This window comes from Symphodus melops (assembly GCF_947650265.1).
Source record: "Symphodus melops genome assembly, chromosome: 4".
In the NCBI taxonomy this organism is placed as follows: Eukaryota; Metazoa; Chordata; class Actinopteri; order Labriformes; family Labridae; genus Symphodus; species Symphodus melops.
This window is the reverse complement of record NC_136694.1, coordinates 15,289,350-15,307,627: the sequence shown is the minus strand read 5'-3', so window position 1 is coordinate 15,307,627 and position 18,278 is coordinate 15,289,350. Positions and strand designations below refer to the sequence as shown.

At 40.0% G+C, this 18,278-nt stretch overlaps 4 protein-coding genes across 7 annotated transcripts in view; 2 read left to right on the top strand and 2 right to left on the bottom strand.

The window, feature by feature from the left end:
- Window positions 1–25: 25 nt before the first annotated feature.
- glt8d1 (glycosyltransferase 8 domain containing 1) lies at window positions 26–4,536 on the bottom strand. Its single transcript, XM_079340771.1, has 9 exons — window positions 3,936–4,536; window positions 3,611–3,709; window positions 3,292–3,502; window positions 2,999–3,116; window positions 2,800–2,884; window positions 2,511–2,623; window positions 2,238–2,404; window positions 1,975–2,087; window positions 26–1,073 (listed from the first exon to the last, which is right to left on the bottom strand). Exons 1-9 carry the CDS (start codon window positions 3,949–3,951, stop codon window positions 895–897), a joined length of 1,101 nt encoding a protein of 366 aa, XP_079196897.1. The 5' UTR covers window positions 3,952–4,536; the 3' UTR covers window positions 26–894.
- A 93-nt stretch (window positions 4,537–4,629) lies between these two features.
- On the top strand, window positions 4,630–5,807 carry spcs1 (signal peptidase complex subunit 1). The gene is made up of 4 exons (XM_079340782.1): window positions 4,630–4,765; window positions 5,125–5,184; window positions 5,260–5,346; window positions 5,530–5,807. The coding sequence occupies exons 1-4, from the start codon at window positions 4,730–4,732 to the stop codon at window positions 5,653–5,655; spliced, it is 309 nt and encodes a 102-aa protein (XP_079196908.1). The 5' UTR covers window positions 4,630–4,729; the 3' UTR covers window positions 5,656–5,807.
- A 144-nt stretch (window positions 5,808–5,951) lies between these two features.
- On the bottom strand, window positions 5,952–13,397 carry nek4 (NIMA-related kinase 4). Of its 2 annotated transcripts, none has more exons than XM_079340741.1 (16): window positions 13,076–13,397; window positions 12,164–12,430; window positions 11,861–12,058; window positions 11,670–11,777; window positions 11,312–11,466; window positions 10,996–11,134; window positions 9,799–10,431; window positions 9,661–9,711; window positions 9,344–9,490; window positions 8,749–8,913; window positions 7,918–7,984; window positions 7,732–7,841; window positions 7,555–7,646; window positions 7,218–7,435; window positions 6,999–7,132; window positions 5,952–6,528 (listed from the first exon to the last, which is right to left on the bottom strand). In XM_079340741.1, exons 1-16 carry the CDS (start codon window positions 13,163–13,165, stop codon window positions 6,430–6,432), a joined length of 2,673 nt encoding a protein of 890 aa, XP_079196867.1. In that variant the 5' UTR covers window positions 13,166–13,397; the 3' UTR covers window positions 5,952–6,429. The 2 variants fall into 2 exon arrangements, with proteins under 2 accessions (XP_079196867.1, XP_079196868.1); XM_079340742.1 differs by having other exon boundaries at window positions 7,555–7,643.
- A 2,219-nt stretch (window positions 13,398–15,616) lies between these two features.
- Window positions 15,617–18,278, top strand: part of camk1b (calcium/calmodulin-dependent protein kinase Ib) — a 30,807-nt gene continuing 28,145 nt past the window's right edge. For 2 of the 3 annotated variants that reach the window (XM_079340770.1, XM_079340768.1), the window contains exons 1-2: window positions 15,617–15,746; window positions 17,325–17,337. Coding sequence is in view for 1 of the 3 variants with exons in the window: in XM_079340768.1 (XP_079196894.1) it covers window positions 17,327–17,337 (11 nt within the window). In the remaining 2 variants the exon portion in view is untranslated. The remainder of the gene's footprint in view (window positions 15,747–17,324; window positions 17,338–18,278) is intronic. The other variant, XM_079340769.1, reaches the window with a different exon arrangement.

The window sequence follows — 18,278 nt, the reverse complement described above, 5'->3', positions numbered from 1 at the left end:
CAGTTGCTTAAATCAAGCCACAAGATTACAATGATACAAATGTAACTTTAATGTCATGTTCTGTACAAGGACATTTACTCCAGCAAGGTGAATGCATTTTGAAAAAGGCTCCTGACTTCTCTGTAACCGGAAAACAGTTGAGGCAAAAAGTTGCTCAGTGGTCTGTAAAAAAGAAATTTAAAACACTCTTTAGACTGAGGCAGAGTTTGAGCATGGCAGTTCATTTAAAGGGAGGGGATAAATGACGTAACTATATTAACTCAAAGTTGCAGATTGCTAGTTCAAGTTTTCATATTTCTTTACCAATTGTACTTAAATTAATCATTTTTCCACAGGACGTTTTGAATTGAGGTAACCATGAGTTTGTCACAGCTGATGAGGAAAGGTCTTAGAAGGTAATTGTGTGAAGCAACATATAGAGCGAACTGCTACACCATTACAGCTGAGGTCACCTAAAAACACCTTGTTGAAAATATAAGTAAATCAGCACAAAGAATTAGAAGACAGCTAAACTTGTACATGACTGTCCTGGCATATTGTTGTATTAGCTCCATAATGCTGAATGGGATAATACAAGTATTTAGGTCATACATTTTAGATGGAACAGTCCATGCCTCTTAAATGTAACAAAGCAACAAGTCAGAAATCTGAAAGGATTTTCGTCTTTTGGCAAAAGAAATACAAAACGGTGTACTCAAAGGAAGAAGAAGCTACAATGAGTTCAAAAAAGATCTAGAATGTGAGAACACAGGTTTAGCTGTCATAAAGATAAGTACAGGGCTGGCAAAAAAAAGGCCGTCCATAGTTCCTGAGATATCACAAAGTGTGGTCCATCTGGGATGGGGCTGCCTTGGTGAGTAAAAAAAAAAAAAAAAACTTCCTGAAAGCAATTTATCAGTCTGTGTGTCTTCTAACAGGAAGAAATTTTCCTGTGGGGTCTGGAAGAAACCATTTGTCCCAGATATCAGAAAAAGAGGATGATCTTCCCCATGGCTTGTAGTGTCCATTCCAGTGAAGAAGTTTTGCAGCTTTCACAAACTGTGGAGAGTATCGGTTCCCAGCACCAGTTGTACCTGGAAAAGGCTTGTTTATAATTATTGTCATAATGGCCACATGAACTTTTATATGAAAAACAATCTGGCAATGATCAAATTAAAGTAATGAGATAAGCAGCTGATTCGTACGTCTCTTGCAAGAGAAAATACTTTTACTTCAGATAAGTAACCTCAATAGTGTGTAAAAGGGCAAAGTTCAACAGTTGGAGAGAAGCATGTTGGCTTTTAGCCAAAGACAAATTGGGATGGAAACCACTATTACATCTGACTTAAGGGTCACATACTATGCGAAATGCATGGGACCATGTTTTTAGAACACTAATATGGGTTTTTTGTCTGTCTACAAACCCTCCCAATTATGAGAAGAGCCCATCCTCTCTATCTTTTGCCTGCTCCACTTTTTAGAGAACGTGTGCTCAAACAGGCTGTTTGGAGATTTTTCACTTTGTGACATCATAAAGGGTCCTAAGCCCTCTCCCAGGTGGGTGAACCTCTCATAGCTAGGTGTTTGTTCTGCCTTCTCGCCGTAAACAACAAGGTATGGTGAAGAGAAAGCTTTAGTTGTCCCAAGCCTTTCCATAAAGGGGCGTGATCAGACACAGCTAATTAACATTTAAAGCTACACAGCCTGTTCTGTTCAGGTCTGTAATCGCTGAGTTTTTTAGGCATGATAATGTGCAGGCTCAGAGTGGATTTATAACAAGAAACTTCACATACATGTTTAGGGGAGCTCTGAGGCTTGTTCAAAGTGGTTGAAAAAGAGGATAATATGTGACCTTTAAGTCAAGGGTAAACTCATACCAAGTATTGTTTGTAATTATTTGGAGGACTACTGAAGAAAAATAACTTGCAGAGAAACCATAAATGTTTATGTTCTGGAACTCTTTTTGTTTCCAATCAGTATCTAAACATAACTTACCGAGGTGTCGGACGTGCCACATGGGGTCAATGCTGGAGTGACGTTTGTAGAAAACAATTAGGAGAGGAGGGGTGGTTATACTCTCTGCAAGTGTCTTACTGTACAGATCCTCCCTGAGGAAAACAATGACTTCAGATTAATATTGACAGAAAGATTCAACTACATACTTAAATTAATGTATGAACAATATTACATTAATTTAGTCTTTATTTGTTGTTGTTTTTTAGCCTCATTTGCCTTTTCTTTTTTTTTTTTTTTCATACTTTGTGTTCAGCTCCATCCAGTGCTCCAGCTGCTGGGTGATGTTCTGGTTCCTCCACTCTGTCAGGTTGGCAACGATGACCCCGGGGTTGAAGGAGCATGTGTTGGCCCTCATCCCTAGCTTCTTGATGGCTTCCTTCTTGAAATCAAGGAACCCTATGTAGTTATTCTATTGGAAAGATGAATTGTTTATGTGAGTCACAATATTCACAAAGAAACGGTCTACATTGTGTCTACTCCAAAAAGTCAACTCATAAGCAGTAATAAAGGCCCACCTGATTGCCAGCCCCTCGAACAATGCCCTTGGCAGAAGCTGAATCACAATCATCTGAAAAAGCAGCAGCATGTCCTGGTTTGATGGGGGTTTCAAAAAGATCCTGGATGTCTCCTGTGCTCCAACAAAACAGGAAAATCCATTTGTTAACTCCCTTTCAAAAAACCTTTGCTCATAAAGGTAGCAAACACATTTTGAGAGTAAATGAGCTACATAGTGTGTAGAAACAAAAAACAGATTGTCTTCTGAAGTTTATGCCCAAACTTCTCTTTATTATGCTGTTGTCTCACCTTGTACAATGACATCATCGTCCAGATAGATAGCTTTCTCTGCCTCTGGTATGTATGCAGACAAATAAAACCTGGCAAACGTCAACTGAAATAAAGACCATTGAAATAAAGTTTGTAAGAGATTATAATAAGGAAGGAGTAGTACGCAAACCTTTTTTCTGGCACAATTAACTATGAATGAATTATGAATTCGGCTCACCGGTTTGGCAGCCTCCAGCATCTGAGGATCTTTGGCTATCTTTCCGTTGAGAAGTTCGGGCTTGAAAATAACTATCTTATAGTTTACAGTTTTCAACTTGGTCTTACTAAGCCACTCTCTGTAGGGAAAAAAGGGAGAACATGTTTTGCAAGGCTATGACCATGTAAATCCAACACAATTGCCAAAAATCCTCTTAGCTTCAGTAGAGAAAAAAAAACACATTTCATTAAAATTGCAAATCTAAGATAATGGTATTCATTAGGATGCAAGACAGACTTCCTTTACTAACTCACTTCAAGTGATCCACCGTGTCATTAAGGGCAACTATGGTGAAGACAATGTTGGCTTTACTGTTTTGATAGATGCTGTTCATGGCAGCAATCACAGCCCCAAGTCTTTCCTCAGCAGCAGTGATGAGAACAGGGATCTCCTCTCCCTTTCTTCTTGGCTCCAGTCTGAGGTCAGGAGACAGCTCCGACTCAAAGGGAAGAATCATCCCTGCATCTGGATTATAGACATGTTCAGGCTTTAATTTTTTTAAATGTTAATGTTAAGATACAGGATACACTATGCAGTAAACCATCCCACACAAAATGTAGAAATACCAAATACCTGGGTGTTCCTTGTGTAAAAAGTCACTGAGGTTAAGGAGATTACGTTGAACGATGATTAGAAAGGCCACAGCCAGCAGCACAAGGATGGCCACGTTTACTGGAAATCACAAGAAAGGGATGTCTTATTATTAGTAGTAGTACCTACAAAGGGCAACAGCTGTCAGCTTGGGAACTGTGAAAGCCACACATTCTTTATTTGTACAACTATACTTGTCCTCAAGTGTAAGACCATTATTACAGTTCATATCTATAAAGTATTCATACACGCAGATGTAATTGAAGGCACACGTATGAAGCGAAAAAATACAACCAAAATGACTCACCTTTCCTCAATGTCATAGTAATGGCCTCATCCGTACCCCCAGTACACCTTGTTAAAATAACATTAAAAACAAGTGACAGCCTGTTGAAAGCACGCAGTTAATGTGAAGACAGCCTCTTCTGTCTACTGGCTCAATGGACTGAGCTGAACCCAAACAGCTGCAGCTCCACCGCATGAACACACCGTGTTAAAACCACAACACGTGTGTGCTCATATGATAACTCTTTAAATATTACCAAGGACATTAAATCCGCTTCAAAATAAAACAGGGAAAAGGCAATAGTGCGGGAAATTAAGCTTGAGCCAAGTGCCAACTCAACAACAACAAGTTTTATCCGCTCTGCACGTAGTAAATAGATGCCCGTGCGCATGCCTGATTGTAAAAATAAATTAATATCAAACGCCACTTTACTTCATTATATATATATGAATGCATGAATTACTCCATGATTTAACACATAATGGTGTAGTTTAATTAAACTAGATGAATTAAAGCAACCACAGATTTCAACTAACATCATCCAAATCTTTCAACAACAAGCGGCACTTTAACCAATTCTGACCATATATCTACGATCTTGATCCTGACCATCGATAAATACCATAGACAGTAAATACATCTATGTATATATGTATATCTATAATCCTGAGCATTTATAGACGCGCGGAGCTGCGCATGCCCAGTTTAAAACTGGGGTCTTTCACTACACACGTATCCTTTCAAAACCGGAAGTTAAACGACTCCTACTTCATCTAAATTCATTCCGTTTATTCTTGTGTATTTAAAGTGGGAACATGTTGTCTATGTTCAAGTCCATTCCAACGCACATGGTAAGAAATTATCAGCTGATTTATTTACATTTAATATGTAGGATAAAGATGAATCCAGTGGTTTCAGTCGAGCGTAGAAAACATCTGCTAACGTAAAGATACCATCCACTAATAATCAGTTTATAAGGGTTAAGATGTAGTCTTTAGCTTGTCTTGTTGATATTGTACTACCTTACTGGTTGGTTTTTCATTCTTCATTATCCCCTGAGAATAGTTTAATATTGTACAAATCTCTGAGGTAAACACAGTAGTTTTTTGTGTGAAGACTGACTCTCTCTCTCTCTCTCAGTTCTGATTGTTGCGGTGTTCTCAGTGTCAGCTGCTTGATATATGATGATTCCTCTGTCCTTGTTTCACAGGATTATAAAGGCCAGAAACTGGCTGAACAGATTTTCCAGGGAATAATTCTCATCTCAGCGGTAACTAACAATGACAAAACATCCCAGTGCTTTACTGCAGCTAGCTTCACTAATATCATGTGTAATCTCTTTTAGGCCATTGGTTTCGTGTATGGACTGATCATTGAACAGTTTGGATGGACAGTGTACATCGTGTTGGCTGGTTTTGCTGTGTCCTGTGTGGTAAGTTGTTTGTTTTATTGTTGTTTGCTCATTTATATGTAGCTAACAATGATGTACAAAATAAGGCCAAAAACGTACATATTATTAGATAAATGATTGCTCATTGTTGATTTATTTTATCTTGTTAATGGAGGGCAGTAAAACTAACATTAATCATGTCATCATTTTTTCCCTTCACTTTAGTTGACCCTTCCACCATGGCCAATGTACAGACAGAATCCTCTGTCCTGGCAGCCAGATATGTCAGAGAGCAGTGGTGAGCCCAGCCAAAAACCACAGGAAAGTCTCAAGAAGAAGAAACACAAATAACTCCGCTGCCTGTTATGACATCCCTTTGTATTGGAATTACTTTGAATTGACTCTCACAGTTCACATCAGATGCATTTGAGAGGAAACGTGTGTGGATTTGGTTAAAAAAAAAAAAAACATAATTATATCTCTCAATAAACACCTGATAATCTGCATTTCATAAATTATCTTTCTTGAATATGATCAATTCTTTTTTACCCTACAGGAAATACTGAGGATTTTATATCGCAATAATTATTTCTTATTTAGAGGTTGTTTTTTCTGCTGTCAGTGAAAGGCTATGTTGAATATAGTAATGAAAGACATATTGACAATTTATTAGGAAATTCTGATGTTAATTTCTACAACGCATCTTTATTGCATTACATTATTACATGTCTAGGAATATGATACAAAGCAAGATCTAGTGCCTTCAAAGATCCAGCAAACAATTATACCAAGTCTCATAAATATACAACATCACAGACAGGGCTGGAACATAAAACATGTTTGCATAGGCTTCCTGAAAATTACAGGAGTTTTACAAAATCAGTTTAAAAAAGAAAACAAAACCTGCCTGCATAAACGGTCATTTGCATAAAAGCAGGAGAAAAAAGTGGCCATGCCACAAGAGTCACGGTGAGCTCAACACATGTATCTTTTAGAACTTCAAAGAAGAAAAATGTGGTTTTCTGTTAAGTGAGTTCCATCACGAAGCTTTACCCTTGTGAACACATTTCCCACAAGAAGTGCCATTAAAAATGAAAACTGTTCCTTGATTGTTCAGCACATCTTCTAAATCTTGAAGGCAATATCCTCAAAGAATTTCAGCTGCCTCACCATCAGAGCATAGGCGAGGTACTTTTCATCTCCCATGTGGTCACGAAGGCACAGCTGCAGGGAGAGAAAGAAGCCATCTGAACATCAGTCTACCTTTTCAGTTCAACATTTTATCTGCAACAGTGTATTATTGTATGTCCCGGTGTGTGGTTAGAAATTGCATTACAAGCGTGTAAACGCATAGTGTGGGCTTTACACATTCACAAACATACAGTGTTGTTCTGGCTCTGGCATTAAACATTGCCCCTGCCTTCACTCCATCACTACTGTTCCTACCTTAGATGTTGGAACCACTTCATTCCACCCACCGCAGAAAGGGGGTTTCCCACCTTCACTACATTTCTCCGGTCATATTCCATGTGTATTGAAGGATTATTTTGTAACTTTGATGACTAAAACAATTTTCTATACCACAAGCCTTGGTGTGATTCCGATTGGATTCAACACAAACTCACATTTAAAACTTGGCAAACAAACTAGTCACACTGTGTGGTGGCAAGAGAAGTCATTTGGTGTGATCATACTTCTCGTTTGCTGTCATCCTCCTCCTCCATGATTTCCAAGGCTCTGTCAAGCAGCTTGACACCCAGGCCCTTCACCACATCTGTCCTCAGGTGCTCGACGGCTCTACGTATCTTGGCTGGACCAGATGAGGAGCCTTTTGAAAACACAAGATCGTTAAGCATGCGGACACTTCGACGTGGCAGGTTGATGACACTATAGTTTGAAAAAAAGTATCTGACCTAATGGTATTTCACCGAGCGACAGGTTCTCTGCTTCTCCCCGAGCCTTCCCATGAAGCACCAGGGTGTCCCTGTACCTCCTGTTCAGTTTAAATTCTGGTAGTGCAGTGGAGCCAAATCTGCCTTTTTCAGCCTCACTCACACCGTCTCCAACATCTATCCTCAGAGTTTGGGTCATCATATGAACTAAATCCTGCATGTCACTGGAATCAGTCTTTCTAATAGATGACACATAAATCATGGATTAAAAAGCAAATATGTCCACAGCGGTATAGTTACTATGTCAGATTGACACAAGTTGCACTTTCTTGTTTTCCACGGTCTTGTGTGCTCTCACCTTTCCCTGCTATCTCCCTCAGAGCGCTCTGTCGAACTTGTGGATGAGCTGCACTCGTCTTCGTCTGACCTTTGCTCCGGCAGCTGGTCCTGCTTGAATGAATCGCATCATACTCTTGTGTTAGAAGATCTGAGATGAAATGTATCAGATCAGGTGTAAATCTTTTGGTGTCAGTACCTTTCCTTTGGTCTCAGTGAGGTCGGAAACAGATCTGGAAACTGGTTTGTTGTAGTTCTCATCCTTGGTCGAAGTGACATCATAAGATGCCCTTCTAACAACATTGACACCTGTGGGAGAATCCAACAGCTGTAGATTGACAGTAAAACAATCGTGGCTTCATTCATAGAAACAAACAGTAAATACCTTGTTGGCCGGCACTCTCCTGGGACTGCCTCAGTCGTCTTCTCTCTCTTGCAGATAGAGGACGGTCCTAAAATAAAAATCAGTCCACATGTTCTTCTTTTTTATTAACCTTTTATTTTTACCAGGAATTTCCCATTGAGATAAAAAAAAAAAAGACGTCCTGGCAAAGAGGGCAGCATAAAAAACATAAACGTTTCACATTCAAAAACAAAAATTCCCATGTAAAATAAAATACAACACACAAAACAAAAAGCATCAATTAAACTGTCAGCAAGTCAGTTCTCAGCAATCAGACATGTACACAACATGGTCAAATAGTCCTTAATCCTTCCTTTGAAATCAATCATGGTGATTTGGGATTCCAGTTTAAAGAGTTCCTGTAGCTTACACCATGATGAGGGTGCAAAAGATTTAAAGGCACTTTCATCAGAAGTAGCGCGGGTCTGAGGATTATGAAATATATGTATATTTGTATAGACAGACAGACAGACAGACAGACAGACAGACAGACAGACACAGACAGACAGACAGACAGACAGACAGACAGACAGACAGACAGACAGACAGACAGACAGACAGACAGACAGACAGACAGACAGACAGACAGACAGACAGACAGATAGACAGACAGATAGATAGATAGATAGATAGATAGATAGATAGATAGATAGATAGATAGATAGATAGATAGATAGATAGATAGATAGAAAAAAAACAGCTTGTTCTGGACTCTTCAATGTAGGAGTATATTGAATGTAGCACATTTAGTCATATCCTTTATTTAGCCAAGATGTCTCTGCATGCAGTATGTGAGTGGAGGGGCAATCTCACCTGTGGAAGTGGTAAAAATCCTTCTTTACAGGAACTCACTGATGAGGAGGTTGAATCTCCACCAGCTTTCTTGCTCTCTGTGCTCCGTCTATTCCTCTTCCTCCCCTCGACAGCGGAGCTCAAAACAGGAGGAGGAGGTAAAGGTCTGGGAGCAGCCACTCTAGACTAACACCATGCAATGAAAAAAAAAAGGTGCATGTTACTTCCATATAAAGTAAGATTGGACAGTAGCAGATGGTGTTAAAGGATTACTCATATTTTCATAGTGCAGCAGTAAGATGAAGTTCTTAAAATGCAGATTTTCAACTAGCATACAGTTCGCGCTTCTTCTAACAGACAGTGTCTACTCACAAATTCAATGTGATGATGATGAGTTTGGGGTGGAAAAAAAGCAGACCCTTTATTGCAAACTGTAAAATGTGGAAACTGGAAACTTCAATGTGTACGACGTTAAACGTCAGTATTCACATGCTTTTTAAATTCTGCTCCAAGACTTTTTGTATATTTAATGTAATACTAACATAACTTCACGGTGAGACCCATCCACAATGAGTGAGAATATTTCTTGCTAAAGTTATTGCAGCTGTAACCTTACCTTGTCCAGCTCTCTGTGTGTCAGTATGACATCCCTCCCTCTGTACTGTGTGTCACACCCCTCTGGTGGAGTGTACAGGGGAGTTGGGCCTGGACTGGTCCGAACCTGCTTACTGGCGGTTATAGGAGATTCCTCCTGAACAGGTTCCTAAATGGAAATAATAAAATTTTCAACACGATATGGCAAGCATCCTCCCTACACATGAGAATCATCTGTGTTTTAAGGCAAGAGATAACAGTAGAGCTACACACCAGAACTCAGAGGCTTCGTTCTGATAGGAGTTCACCGAGTGAGTTCAGTTTGTTTTTAAAGCTTACCAGTGTTGGAGGGAACGGCTCCAGCAGCCTTTCAGTAGATTCTAGGTTTTCCTTTGAACATATAAATAGACACACATTCACACATACTTAAGATTAAAAATATATATACAGTATGAGCCTATACCTCAGAAGACTTACCTGGATGTCTGAGGTGTGGTGTAGTGTCTGAACTCCTTTGAGAAGCTCAACAGTATCATTTTTATTGTCTGTATTTCTTTCAACAGCCATTCCAACATTTCTGGTGTTGGATTTTTGTTCTGCTCTCCTCTCAGGGATGTCAAGGGCCGCCTCTTTTTCCACTTCAGGCTTTGGGTTCTGTATGGCAGCCTCTCTGAGTAACTCCATGGTATCATCCTTCTCGTCCACAGATGAACGCTGCCTATCTGCACAGACAGAGAATGTTTCCCCAGGTTTTGGTGTGGCCTGTGGATGAATGTCTAACGACCTCAGAGGGGGCTTAACAGGGGACTGAAGGGTAGAAGGATCCGGTTTCCCTCTTCCCCTGTGTTCATTGTGCACGCTTTGAGTCACAGCTTCAGAAGCCGACCGGTGGTGTGACGCAACAGAATTTGGCCCCTGAGCCCGTCTTTTCACCAGATCCTCCTCGTCTTGTTGTTGGAAATCGATATTGATGTTGCTGATGGTTGCCATAGATACGATGCTGGCTTTAAGAGCGTCAGGTGAAGAGGGTTTAGGTGATGGAGGTGTCAGGACGGGGGTACAGGCTGTGACCCCGTTTTTCAGTTTATGTAGTCGTGATTTCTCTTCTTTCTAAAGATAATGAGGAAAAAAGTTTACAGAGCAAAGAAATCACAGCGTTGCATTGGACCAATTCTGACACAAGTATTTTGACCAAGATATATCCACACAGATACACTGAGTCTAAGTTTATAATCTAATTAAGTAAAGGTTATGACAATACAAAAAGCCTGAATGGAAATGTAAAGTTATACAACTATAAACTATTGCTGGCTTTAATGTGCTAAAGTTTAAGAGACTGTATTCATTTATCAGAAATACACAGGTAATCATGCAGCACAAACTAGCCTGGCTGAGTTGTCAAAATAAAGGGTAATAATATATGTGATGACAGGCTTTAATTAAAAAAACAAAACACTAGTATGTAAGACTACTATAGCATGTTTCAATACGTTACAAAGCTGTTCTCCCTTTCTTTAACTTCTGAAAAGCTCTAAAGAATCTCTTCTGGAATATCTCTCTCTCTGTGTGTGTGTGTGTGTGTGTGTGTGTGTGTGTGTGTGTGTGTGTGTGTGTGTGTGTGTGTGTGTGTGTGTGTGTGTCTTAGAGCAGCCATGCTTTCTTACAGTCACTTACCCGATTCACCCCGGCAGGGGTTTCATGCTGGGGACTTTTCTCAGGCTTCAGCTTGGATGACAACACAGACGACGTGGTGCTGTTGACCTTACCATCACCAGCACCTCCCACAGTTTTCTTAACTGACTTTGCAGTTTTTCTGGTGGGAAACAAACATGTAAAAAACAATACATCATACAATTTAATGGAAGCAGCTCATCACTCTGGGATGATTTAGGCATATAGAGTAAGAAACAACAGCTTGGATAAACAAAGGTTAAGGCTTTAATGGACACTAAATAGCTTTCAAGAAGATAACAGGTCTTCTGCCACCTACTCTTTAGTGGCCTCCAGGAACATGGCAATTTGTCTTTTGATGTAGGGCTGCCGGAGGATGAGTTTGACATCAGGCCTGTCTTCAGGTCTCTTACACAGCATGCTCTTGATCAGCTCTCCAAGCTGGGAATCATACCTGCTAGGCATCTGTGGCAGCTGACATGAAAAGAAAGACACATGTTCAAAATCATTTAGGAATTAATTTTCCATACATTCTCAGGTCTTCAAAAAACTTAACCATCAGACGAAATCCCATTTTTGTTACATAAAAAGCATACAAACTTTTTGGCATGTAAACTCAACCAAACTTGACCTTTGAAGATGATCTGATAAAGTGTACGAGGGAAGATGAAACCCACCTTTCCTTCCACAATGCGATAAACTAGTGAGTTCATATCCTTAGCATTGAACGCATGCTTCAGAGTGGACATTTCGTACACACAGCAGCCCAGGGCCCACACATCTGACTGTAGAAAAAAGAAAAGGTCATATTGGCACTCCTATGATAAGGTACGCGAGACTTATCTCAATGAAGACAGATCTGAAGTACCTTGTGGTTATAAGGTTTGTTAGAGAAGAGCTCTGGACTCATGTAGTATGGGGTCCCTATGAGTGTGCTGGCCATATCATTCTGGTTTTCCAATACTCGTGCAATACCCAGGTCTCCAACTTTGATGATGTTGGTCTTTGTCAGGAAGATATTCTGTGTTTTGAGGTCCCGGTGAAGAATATTTCTTTCATGCAAGTACTACAAGAAAAATCAGACAAGCGATGCAGGATGAACTGTAATTGAAAACAGAAAACTCATTATATCTGACCTCATCTTGCCTTTACATTCAATCTCTTAACTTACCTGGAGCGCCATGGCTATCTGAACAAACCACTCTACAACCTGCCTCTCAGGAAGGAGGTCGCCCTTTTGCTGTTTTAGTCGATGATAAAGGTCACCGCCTTCGCAGAAGCCCATCACGATGTACAGCTGACAGTCGACTCCTTCCCAAGACTCCCTGTATGTCACGATGTTAGGATGGCGCAGCTGGGACAGAAGCTGAGCTTCCTGCTCCGCAGAACGACGTTCCCGCTTGGAGGAGGTTGTTAAATTCAGCTTCTTAATAACATACTGGTTTAAAAAAAAAAAAAAGAAACAAAAACCTGTCATTACTCCAAGGAAATTTAAAATTCAGGAAATCATGACATTTGTCAGTCTGTCCTGGTGAGCATGCACATACTGAGAAAGCAATGAGGTGGCAAGTAAATATGTAAATGAGAGGAAACTCACACATTTTAAACCAGAATTCAATTAATATTTATGTGGTTTGAATTCAAATGTGCATTAAAGCATTATTCTAGCAGGAGTATTTGACAGCTGAACACTGGGAATAAAACGATATGTCAACAGCTTTCTTGTGGATCTACGACCTCTGCTGAAAGAACAACACTTCCACTCCAGTAATAACAGTGAGGATGAGGAGAATCGATAATGTGACAAAAGTTTGTTAATGTTGACATTGTTTCACTTACAACTGCAGGTACAACACACCTTTTAAAAACTTGTCAAAATGCGGTGTTATTAGCTTAAAAATACATGCATACATCTTGAGACCGTGTTATTATGAACCCCGCGTTAATCCAAGTTTAATAACAAACGAGAGCGTTGACTCATCTCTGAGATTTGAAGACTTAGAGGAGGGTAATGTAGCGTGATGTATCCTTACGTAGCTCATTTGTGAGGTTGCATACTGCTGCTCATATTGTAGTTTCTTACCTGTTTTCGGTCTGTTTTGTGTTTCACCAAGTTCACCTCCCCGTAGCTGCCTTTCCCAACCACCCTGATGAAAACATAATTATTCATCATTCTTCAAAACGCTTCATATACCATGTTCTTGAGCGCCAAACGTCAGGGTTTTTTATTAGGTTTCACAGTTCAGCGTTAGAGACGAGAGAAAAGCATGTAAAAATCTGTTTAAGAAACTTTGCACCAGGTCAGTGCCAGCGAAGAGATTTTGAAAGCGAAGGAAATCAGAAACGAGCCATAGTTTTTCGTCACTAAGCAACTGGCAGCTTAGTGCCGACGACTGTGAGAGAGAGAGGGTCCAACCGGAACCAGAAACACAGTTCAGTCTGCATCACAGTGTCACCTAGCGGCGGCATCCGGACAAAGCAGGTCATCACAGAGGCGATTGAAAGAATCAACATGTAGCATCAAAGGCAAAGCAAAAGAGGCTAATAAAAAAAAAAACATTCTTGTTTGTGTCTGAGAGAAGTGAAACAATTAGCGTTGACTTACAGCATAGGCCTAAATGTTTGCTTTGTCAACCATTAACGGTTTGATACCTATTAAAGGGGACATATTGTGAAAAATCCACTTTCACAGTGTTTTTGAACATATACTGTATGTGGGGTAGCCTGAGGAACTATTAACCCACAACATTTGAAATAAATCCATACAGTCCTTTGTTTGTGGTCTGCATAAGTCTTACCACACAGAGAAAATTGCTCAGTTTCAAATTTTCTCAGTTTGTGACATCACAAGTTGGATTTTGGTAAGAAAAAAAAGAAAGAATCCCCCCCCTCCCCATTATCTCTACTCATGGACTCCACCCCCAGCCTAGAGCAAGACTGTTGTGCAAGTCTGCCATTTTTATTCTCTCTACAGAGGAGTGATGCCTACTGGGAAAACTCAGAGGGTTCATTGCATTTTGAGACACACCGAAACGGAGCGTTCTGAGAGAGCTGGTTTCTACAGGGTCACAATCCTCCTCTGATGCTTGATTCATTGATTCATGTAATATGTTGACCAAAGCACAGCACCGATGTTTCAATTAAAGCACAGGGGAGTGTTTGAAAAGGTGACCAAAGGTTATCATACATATGTCCCCTTTAAAAATCATCATGACACGGCACATTTAAAGAAGACGTTACTATGTTACTTGCTTACTGCCATATACGACCATGAACACACCTGATCTCTTCCAATCTCGGAAGTTGGTAAAAACTTGGATGGGAGAGCGCCTGGGACTAACAGGTGCTGTAAGCCTTTTCTGGTCTCTTCACAGTCAACAGGGGGTGCTGCTGTCGTCTTACTTGAAACTGGTCTGAAACATAGGCCGACTGAAGAGCTTGATGATGATTTTAAACATTTTAGTAGGCTACATTTTTTGCTGGCCTACTTTAAATTACTAAAAGTCCTTTTAAATTCACATTTCAAATAGGATGTCTCTTCTGCATTTTTGATCTACTCAAGAAGCTTTTTTTCTGTGTCTTTACAAAGGAAATGTGGAAATTGTGATTGATTATTTAATACGAAAAGGGTTGTCACAACGTGTACAATTTCAACATGGTTCAGTCAACAACACAAGCAGCCCCGAGATTAGTCCACATACATATTAAGTTAGATGCAGCCTCATCTAATACCGTGGGAATTTAGTAAAGAGCAATTCAATTCAAAACACTTTATTTGTCCCCGGGGGCACATAAACTGGTCATTATAGCTATCACGGGCAAAAAAAATATAATTGCTTTTATAAATCATTTTATGATATAACCTAACCTAGCCTAATAGGCGACTGCATTTTTTTTTATCTATTAGACTATTAGGTAATGATAATTACCTCAAAAAGTCTACTCAGCCTAAAAGTGAACATGCTTAGCCTATGCATAACACTAATATGTCTCAAATTTAATTTTGGGTTTATTTTTGTTGACTTTGTAGGATATGCTTTGTGGCTACATGCGATCCACTAGATGGAGCACCAGACCACCGAAGACCGAGATCCCCAGCCAAAATCTGGGTCACAGAATACGGAGGAGTTTTTATGTGGCTCTGTTCTTTTAATATTTACAGTCATGGTTATTTTATATCAGTGTCCAAATTAGTCTCGCCTTTTTTTAGTTTCATAACAATATTGCAACAACTCACTATTTACCAGGCACACATAAAACATAGAAATAAAAGCTTGAATCATGTCAAATTTTTGAGCCATAGAATATAGATTTATATTGAAATGCGCTAAATCATTGATGTGTGCGTGAATAAAAAGGGTTGGACGAATGAACGAGCATTAAAGAGGGTTAAGAAGATGGTTTAAGAAAATACCTGCAATGTTAGTTTTCAGTAGGGGGCCATTCATTATAACTTGTCAAAGCTGCACCTTGAGAGAACAGCATTTCACCCTCAGCACAGCATGAGGGGAGATAGGCGACCAGTCATGTTGCAGAACTGCTTACCTGTTATTGCTTGCATTTCGTGTGCTGATTGGTCAGTCAGGCACCATGACCCCGCCCCCTGAGATGACGTCCATAGGAGCGTTGCTTCTGGTGAGGTTGCCAAGTACAGATTCCGGTGAAAGCCTCCTCATACAGTCAACGGTGAGAGCGCTGTGAGTTTACGGACAGACTGATACGGACGCTGGACCCTACTGACTGCCACTTTTTAGGTAGGACAGAATCCCTCCACATTGTCATGAAACAAAAAGTTTTAACTGTCTCAAAGGCTAATTAAATGCTGGAGCGTGTTTGTTTGCCTTTTTTTGACAGGTCGTTTGAAGCAACCAACGTGTAGCTGACATTAAAAGGTTGCTTTAATGTAGACTGCATTCACTCTTAAGTTGGTGATGTCTGTTTAAATGAGTTAGAAACATTAGTTGACATGTATACGATGAGTCGTTTACTTTAATGTAAAATAGGCCGACGAGGTGTCGTCATCTGCAGGTTGCGTTTTGCAGATGTAAACCATTCAAATGAAGGAGACCTGTGTAAGTGAAGCATGCCTGTCAGTTTGCATGACAGAAAGTTCAAACGGACTGCTTTGCAAATCAATGTATTGTCAATAAGTTCCGGCAGCTCTCACCCTCTCTTACCTACAAATAACTCTATAAGCTGTGTCTTTAGTAAGCACTGGCAGGGTTTTAAATCTCTTTGGAAGAAATGGCGGGATGATTTGTTTTTGGTTGACATGAACGGATGTTTACTTTTATCACTATAAGAATGTTAAGTTTTACCATTTACTCTGTTTTATTCCTCGTCTCTCTCTCTTTCTCTCTCTCTCTCTCTTTCTCACTGACTGACACATACACACACACACACACACACACACACACACACACACACACAAACTCTCCTCCTTGCCGCCTCTGTCAATGGGATGATGTCAGGAGAAGTTAGTCTGCTAATCAATTAATAAGCCCACATTGAGAAGAGATTTGTTGTGCGTCACTGACACCGACTGACCAATCAGACTGTCAGCACAGCTTTGGGTTTGCCCGGCAGCCAATGGTTGTGGGGCAGATGATTGATTGGGGAGGGGGGCATGTATGATGGACAGGTTTGGCAGATTACTGAGATAGTTTTCTAATTCCCTGAGGAGCTCATTTTAAGAGACTTACATGTATCACTAAGCCCTTCTTCAGAATTTGCTCTGTGGATCTGCTGTAAATGAACCACTTGGCTTACAGGGAAATGTGCCGTCCAAAATCTCATAGCATGATTCTGTGTTTTGGTCCATGATATACTAAAGGTGTGGATCGGGTTTTGTTGTGATGGCTCCTATAGCTCGTATTCATTGTGGTCAATGTACTAATTATTTACAAATTCTTGAGATACTTCCCAATGAGACATGCTGGGATGCTGTCCTTGAAAAAAAAAAACCACAACATTGACATTGACATTTGGGCCAAAACCAATTTATCAGTATGGGCTCTTTTGTCTGCATCTGTTAAATCAAATTTAGACCCGATATGTACTACTGAAACTCTGAAGAAGAAAAAAAAAGCATTCCTGCAAGTTCACTTTCTCAGTTTGGTCCATTATGATTTGAAAACCATTTATCTAATCTAATTTAAGATTGTTCTGTTTGCTGCTTTCGTGTATATACACATGTTGCTAAAAGAGTTCACACCATTGCAAACCACATTTCACACTCTCACACCTTAACTATATGTCATTTGTCACATTTAACTCTGGTCGTCGGTATGTGAATGTGTTTATGTGTTTCTTCTATCCACTGCACATCACAGGAATGGGAAACCAGTGAGTACAGCGGCTCTCTTTTGTGTAAACCTTAAACAAGGGTGAATGCTGCATGTCACATACTGTTCTCAGGGAATGTGATGGTTACCGTAGAGTTCTTCTCCCTATAGCTCAAGCCTCTTCAATCCTGTTGCTTCTTTGTTTTTGTTTTTTGTTTTTTTTTCCAGCAGCTAAACTTCACCCACTAGCACAAAGTCATGTCATCAGTGGACATGGAGGGGCTGTTCTTTGCCCTCTACATGCTCACCCGATACCTGCATGTGACTCTCCTCTACTCTCCCACATTTGGAAAACTTTCTTCCATTTTACCCCTGTGTCTCCTAAACGTGTACCTTAATCTGCTGTTTATAGCATTTTCCTGTTTGGAAAGCACCTAGCCCACCTTGCTCAACGTTGACAATGTCGTTTCAAGCTCCCTCTATACGTGAAATGTGTTTCTTCTAGCGTGCTGTGATGATGCCTAGTGTAGAAAAAGAACAACAACAAAAACATCAAGCTGTTTGTGAAAACTGTTACAGAGGACATTTTGGTGCATGTTGGGTATTTATTTCCCGGGCTGCAAAATGTGAACTTCTAAGATGATCAACGAGGGAGAAGAGTTGGTAGATTCATGGACTTTTAATGATGTTTAAAGGACTGTGATGTTGAATATCATCCATTCTCGGTGCATGAATTACCATGAATCTCCATGAATTTCCATATGAGCAAGGTGAGATGCTACAAACAGCACAGTTTAGAAAGTATCTCACTCTTTCTTCGTCTTAACTGTCCTGAACACAGGCCCTTGTTCTTATAATGCTCCAACTGCTCTTTTTATTTTCACTCAATCCTTCTTGAGACATCTTTTTAATCTTCTCAATTCATCATTTAGTTTTTAAGTGCCAAACATAAAATTATTGATCAGCTACAACATAATATACAAACTCAAAGTCCTCTCTTTG

Excerpts from the sequence above, each read along its gene's own strand:
- glt8d1 (XM_079340771.1), bottom strand. Across the intron at positions 2,885-2,998 it reads TGCTGGAGGCTGCCAAACCG|TTGACGTTTGCCAGGTTTTA; the intron begins GTGAGCCGAATT and ends TCTTTATTTCAG. Across the intron at positions 2,624-2,799 it reads CGATGATGTCATTGTACAAG|GAGACATCCAGGATCTTTTT; the intron begins GTGAGACAACAG and ends GTTGGAGCACAG.
- spcs1 (XM_079340782.1), top strand. The coding sequence starts at position 4,730 with ATGTTGTCTATGTTCAAGTCCATTCCAACGCACATG. Across the intron at positions 4,766-5,124 it reads AGTCCATTCCAACGCACATG|GATTATAAAGGCCAGAAACT; the intron begins GTAAGAAATTAT and ends CTTGTTTCACAG. Across the intron at positions 5,347-5,529 it reads GTTTTGCTGTGTCCTGTGTG|TTGACCCTTCCACCATGGCC; the intron begins GTAAGTTGTTTG and ends CCTTCACTTTAG.
- nek4 (XM_079340741.1), bottom strand. The coding sequence starts at position 13,165 with ATGATGAATAATTATGTTTTCATCAGGGTGGTTGGGAAAGGCAGCTAC. Across the intron at positions 11,778-11,860 it reads ACAAACCTTATAACCACAAG|TCAGATGTGTGGGCCCTGGG; the intron begins GTACTTCAGATC and ends TTTTTTCTACAG. Across the intron at positions 7,436-7,554 it reads GAGGGAGATAGCAGGGAAAG|AAAGACTGATTCCAGTGACA; the intron begins GTGAGAGCACAC and ends GTCATCTATTAG.